Source organism: Polistes fuscatus, unplaced genomic scaffold (assembly GCF_010416935.1).
Source record: "Polistes fuscatus isolate 324 unplaced genomic scaffold, CU_Pfus_HIC Scaffold17, whole genome shotgun sequence".
Classification (NCBI taxonomy): Eukaryota; Metazoa; Arthropoda; class Insecta; order Hymenoptera; family Vespidae; genus Polistes; species Polistes fuscatus.
The window spans coordinates 372848-379376 of record NW_025113075.1 but is presented as its reverse complement, the minus strand read 5'-3'; the positions used below and the strand labels follow the sequence as shown (position 1 = coordinate 379376).

The window sequence follows — 6529 nt, the reverse complement described above, 5'->3', positions numbered from 1 at the left end:
ATCAAGATTGTGCTAATTTGACAAAAATTCCTAGAGGATTATTGCTTTAAACGTGTCCATGTTTTTGTAGAAAGGATTAAAGGATTACATTGTCCTGGTAAATGTAATTAATGAATGTTTCGAATTCATGCTAATCCGCGAAGAAAATCGATTGGCTTTCATGGATTCATTATTATAATTATTCGTTTTATTATTGAGAAAAGTTAGTAAAATATTTGGTGACCGGTTCGAAATAAAAATAAAGAAATGACGACAGCACGTTAGGGAACGTTAAGAATCTACCTTGAAATTCCAATATCCGAAAATGTCAGAAGGTTCACCAGTTGTCCTGAAAGGACGACGTCCCGGACACGATTCTGCGATCTTTTACAATTTTCTTCATTCGTATTCTACAGAATTGTTTGATTATAAATTTCCTAATTTGTAAAAAATTCACATAAATATAAAAGAATATTTGTTTCGATTAAATATGGTTCTAATAATATCCTGTAGCAGTGTTCGCCAACTCACGAGAGCCATTTATCTAAAAAAATAAATAGTTATACTATAAATAACAATAATTAGGTCATTGTACTCATTGCAAAGAAAGGTATTGATTCTTACAAGGAAGGTTGAGAAAAAATTCATCTACGATGATTAAAAATATATATTAATGATATCAATCGAGATAAATATCAAGTTAACATATTCCATTCATCGTAGATCAAAAATCAGATATCATTTACATATGTATATACCTACAAACGGAATTGCATTGTTTATGTACAAATGTAGATGGTATTCGTAGAAAGAGGGCGACACGTTGGACGACATTTCTGCCACGGTGGCAGATCATCGAAGCTTGACCGAATAAAAAATTAAATCTTGAGTTGGACTAAAAAAAATTAACGCAATAACTTTGCGTATTTGAATTTGATTGGGAATAAAAGTAGCGGAAGAATACAAGAAAAGAAAAAGATAATTTGTTATAAAATGAAAAGGAAAAATACGTATTTCTATGATAAAAAACTAGATGGCGGGACGAGCTATAGCTAGAAACTTATCATAGGAGCAAGCAAAGAAATAGGAAAAAGAGGCCGCTGTCATGAAAAGACTAGAAGAAGCTTAGCTGGTGACGCCAGCCAGTTAGACGAAAAGGAGAGTTCTGGTAGCGCCATTACAGCAGTGTTGTACAATTAATTCGTGCTAAAAGCGATAGACGCGACGATTTTTCCCGCTTCTTACCGACGCTCGGCGTCATTTCTTCGGTTCGTGGCTAGAACCGAGAAAGATAATCCAAGTTTAATATTGAACTATTATTCAAGAATACGTGGACGTAATAAAAAGGTGGAACGGAAGAGGAAGAAGAAGAAGAAGAAGTGGAGGGGGAGGAGGAGAGAAGAAGAAGAAAAAAAGAAAGAAGAAGTAAAAAAGAAGAAAAATTAAAGGGGGAGAATAAGGATTACATTGGAAGGTGGTGTATCGGTGTATCTCGGTGACGTAGTGTGTGTGTGTGTGTTTAGTATTGTAGTTGTGGAAGGTGGCGGTGACCGGTGACGAACTTCCACCGAGAGCACGTTTTACAAGCTTTTCGCTGATATAACTCGGCAACGTTGGATCTATCGTGTGAGTAGTAATTTACTATATTCTCTAAAATCGAACTATAAGAGTATACGCAAAGTAACTAGCAATCGACGAATGTTGTATATAGCAGCAGCAACGTGCGAGGGAGGACGCGCCACGAAGCGCCAATAACTGAACTAGGCTACAACACCTACCGAGACTTTGAACGAGAACATCAAAACAAATATAATTAAGTGTCAAAGGATAAAATAATAATGGAGAATAGACCAACGCCGCTACGTTCGAGACGAGTATGCAGATTCTGCCTAACCGAGACCGAACCTTTAAGCTTCATATACGAAAGGGATCACAATAAACCTTTCCATGTACCGCTCACCCTGCAGATCATGTCCTGCGTTGCCATCGAGGTAATTATTTTATTTTTACATATGACCCTAAGATAAGTGGTGTTTTTTTAACATTATTATACTCTTCATTTGCGATAAATGCTCTTTCATTACGGTTTCTTTTACTTTCTACTTTTCCCTACTATATCTTTTTTTAATTTTTTATTTTTTTCCTCTGTAACATGTATTATTTGATTGTTTTTTTTCCCCGCAATTAATTGTTTTTTTCTTTTAATTGTTTCCACCTCATTTTGTTTCTTTTCAATTTTTGTTATCGCATATTTCTTTTTTACGAGAATCTCTTAGCATATAGATTTCCGTCTTCCGTTGCTGAGAAGTGAATTTTATTCATGAGTGGCGTACCATCGCGAGTAATGACGGAGTAAACATGATTACCGATAGAGTTATCGTAGATGGCATGCTTGTTGCTTATGATAATGCAGTGTTTCTTTTATTAGTTTTCGCGGCGATAACTAGATGACGTTAAAAGTCAGTTGTCTGACGTTTCGTTCGATACACATTGTCACGTGACAGTGGTGGAGACGTATATGTATCTGGCGGGTAATTACGACTGTGTTCAAAATACCGCACTGTTAAGTGCAACGAAAGTTGTTGCATAAATCGAAATATAGCTTATCATTTACGAACACCCTATCGGGGGTTCTACATTATTATGTAGATATTAAATGATGAATTGAATTCCTTTAATTTGATTTCTCGCAGGTTTATGCTGCCGATGGAATGCCGCAGATGATATGCAACATGTGCAGATGGAATTTAGATCGTTCGTACAAGTTTAAATCTCAATGTAAAAAAGCAGACGAAGCTTTAAGGGCATACCCCTTGTCGGGTGTCTTACCACGACCATTCCCACCAATATCCAATGAACCACCAGAAACTGGAACGAAGAGAGTATCCGAACAGAGAACGCAAAATGAGAATACAAAAAAGCCACGCGTTGACAACGGTGACAGAGAAAGACGAGAGAACAGAGAACGTGACAGAGATAGGGAGAGGGAAAGGGAGGAAAGGGAAAGGGAAAGAGAAAGGGAAAGGGACAGAGAAGACAGGGAGCGCGAAAGGCAATCGGAAAAACGGGAAAAGAGTGATTCTCGTCGTGATTTTTACGAAGAGGATCAAGATGCTGGCAGCGAGGACGAACAAGAAACGAATGATTCGAAAGAGGAACGTCCTAAATTAGAACCCGGTGAGATTAGGGTTCACGCTTGCGATCAATGCGAACGTACCTTTCCGTTACGACAATCGCTCGTTTTACACATTCACCGTGCCCATCGCGATCGTAATTACAAGTGTACCGAATGCGATCGTATGTTTTTCTCTAAATACGATTTGGGCAAGCACATGGCTACGCATTCCGAGGAGAAACCATTCTCTTGTAAAATATGCAACAAAAAATTTACACGAATGAATTTGCTACAACGGCACGGAAAGTCCCATCGCAACGAGTTGCGTTTCGCGTGCACGCACTGCGACGTGGAATTCTTTACGAGCGAGGAATTGCAAAAGCACGACGATGCCGTACATAAGAAAGAGAAACCCTACCAATGCAATATCTGTAACAAACGATTCTCTTACAAGCAGGGATTGGAGCGCCACGAGATGATGCACAGCGGGGATAAGACGTTCGTTTGCGAATACTGCAAGGAAGCTTTCCGCACTAGTGGGAGATTGGCGCGTCATTTGACGATCCATGCAGGACACAGGCCGTATCTTTGCAAACTCTGTCCACGTTCTTTCCTTTTGTCTCATCATCTTACCAGACACATGCGCTCACATTCCGTGGAAAAACGTCACGTTTGCGAGGATTGCGGTAAAGCTTTTAAACGCAAGGAAAGTTTGGAGGTACATCTTTTGACGCACACCAAACGCACAGGTATGGGATTGACTTGTGACGTTTGTAAGCAATCCTGTCGTAATCGGGCGGATTATGTCACCCATATAAAACAGCATATCGAGGCTGGAGAAAAAATGGGACCGGATGGTTTGCAACCGGATAATAAGGCTAAAATCGAATTGGATTCGGAAGAAGAGGAGGAGGAAGAAGAACAATATTCTGATGGGGATGACGATTACGAGCCACCAGCTTATATCATTAAGAAACTTCCGAAAGGTAAGCCTACCGAGAGCGAAGAAGAAGCTGAGAGAGCTGAAAAAGAGGATCGTAAAGAGCAAGTCGTTTATGTTAGAGGAAAAGATGGTAATATGGTGAAAAAGACGATAAAAACGTTGATGCCCGTTCAACGCAGAGAAATTCAGGAAACAAAATCTAGCAATACTCCGTCGACTGTAAAGACATCGTCGTCGTCGTCGTCTTCGTCGTCTCAATCAAAAGACGAGACGCAAAAGACTCGAGTCGACGATACGGAAGCACAAGTACAAAAGATCGTGGCTTCTGTCTTTAAAGAACATAAAATCCCTCTAAAGCATCAAAACGTTCAGGAAATTGCTAAAGACGGCACTCCTTCTTCCAGTGGTCAAACTATTAAATCTCAATCATTGTCGCAGAATTCACAAGGACAGATAGTTCCTAAGGATGAAAAAGTAGATCTGTCGTCGATCGGTGGGTCTCCGAAATCGATTAACACGGTGAAGGTTATCAAAAGAATCGTTGTGAGAAAGCCTAATACTGCTACGGATACGTCCTCGTCATCGTCGGTTACAACGGTAGCAACTAAAGAAGGAGAAGTTTCGAACCTCCTAACTCAAACGTCACCCGCTGCTGCTGGTGGTGGTGGACACAAGGTTACGAAACGAGTGATTGTTCGTAGAATTATTCGTCAAGGCGATACCACGAGAGAAGTTATCATGAATCCGGATGGTACGATAATCGATCCAGCCGAGTTAGCTAAACTTCCTACTGGTAATGTTGTCAAAAGAGTGATCGTTAAAAAGCCATTGGATAAAACTTCAGGATTGGTACAGGCTGTACTTCAATCTTCCGCGGATACTCGACCAACGACTACATTGAAAACTAATGAATCCTTATCAGTGGAATCGCCTAAGTTTGAACTGAAAACATCTCAATCTTCCAGCATGTTAACGTCCACACCGAAGACAACGATAGCACAAAAAATGACTGGATTGACGAAAGGCGATCAAGAGACTAAAGAAAAGTTGGAACAATTGGAGAAACGAGTAGAACAGCAACGATTGAAGATCGAGGAACTTCAAGCACGAAAGCAACAGGAATACGAACCGGTAGATGAGATGTTGCCGGAACGACACGATGAGTCGGAAGACGAACAACAATTACCATTGAAGAGGGTATTCGTTAAAAGGAAACAAAGTATTTATGATGAGGAACAAGAATATAATGATGATGTTAAACCAATCATGTTTGGTGTATCACCCGAAAAAGAGAATCAACAGGAACAACAGCAGCAGCAGCAATCCGAAGATAAGGAAGATAATCAAGAAAATGTCCAAAAGTTACAGGTCACGACAATAACCACGACAGCAGATGGCATACAAATTGAAGTCCCTTCGCTATCGACAACGGTCACTGCTTTAACACCAGTAACACCGACTACAACGGCATTGGTCCTTGCCGCTCCTGTTAATGCATCAAGGAAGGAAAACAGACAAGCCATTGTGACAAGCTCAAAAGTATATGGAAACAAAAAGATTATAGTCTTAAAATCCGACGATACTACCGACGTGGATGAAATGAATCGTGAACTTAGCAGCATCCTTGATTCGGCTGATACAGTAGCCAAAATTCAAGAAACAGTATTAACTAATCTCACACAGATTTCTTCATCGGTTGGTGAAAATTCGCAAAAGATTTATACGGAAAAATTGAAACATCCGCATATCGTTGCATCTACGTCAATAGACGTTGACGAGGAATCCTCGGTGGTGGTAGAAGAAACAGTCAACGAAAAGGAACAGGAAAACAACTTGAAGATTCAAGGAGTTGTTTCTATGGATGTTTTAGATACCCAAGTGATAGAATTCAAAACGGATTTAGAACAAACCAATGAACAAATCGTTGAACAAGATGAAAATCAAGAATCTAACTTAGCCTTGGATACCCAAGATCTTTCAGAGTCTACGGATATTTTTGAACCGTCTGACAACGTCTTAGACGTTCAGAAAAATGACAATACGTTAGAGGATTCGGTTATTGAGTTACATCACGAGAATGATACTATTAATTTGAACGATACCAATGATAGTCAAGACAGTCTTGAAGATAAGCTTTCACAAATGGAAGGTTAAATTTTAGTAAAGATGTTCGTCCAACGAACGTCCTGATTCTTTTATTTTAAGTGCATCTTAAAGAATTTTTAAATGTACGTTTTAATTACGAGTCGAATTATTCATTTGAAAATTAAGTATCTTGATATATTATCTTATACACAGACACATACACGTACGCGTATACACATACACATACAGTTTATTCATACGTTTCATTCATTCTTTACAGCTATAATCGTTCTTGCAATAGAAACAATCTATTTACATCGATGCACCGATCAAATGATTATGTTATTATTTTTTTCACACACTATGCATGGTTCATTTTTCTTCCTATTTCTATGAAAGAAAATATT

At 39.1% G+C, this 6529-nt stretch overlaps 1 protein-coding gene across 2 annotated transcripts; it reads left to right on the top strand.

Annotated features, from left to right (window-relative positions):
• Positions 1 to 1078: 1078 nt before the first annotated feature.
• LOC122515229 lies at positions 1079 to 6280 on the top strand. 2 transcript variants are annotated; one of them, XM_043632495.1, is made up of 3 exons: positions 1079 to 1605; positions 1694 to 1970; positions 2673 to 6280. In XM_043632495.1, the coding sequence occupies exons 2-3, from the start codon at positions 1818 to 1820 to the stop codon at positions 6189 to 6191; spliced, it is 3672 nt and encodes a 1223-aa protein (XP_043488430.1). In that variant the 5' UTR covers positions 1079 to 1605; positions 1694 to 1817; the 3' UTR covers positions 6192 to 6280. The 2 variants fall into 2 exon arrangements, with proteins under 2 accessions (XP_043488430.1, XP_043488429.1); XM_043632494.1 differs by having other exon boundaries at positions 1080 to 1605; positions 1691 to 1970.
• Positions 6281 to 6529: the final 249 nt, after the last annotated feature.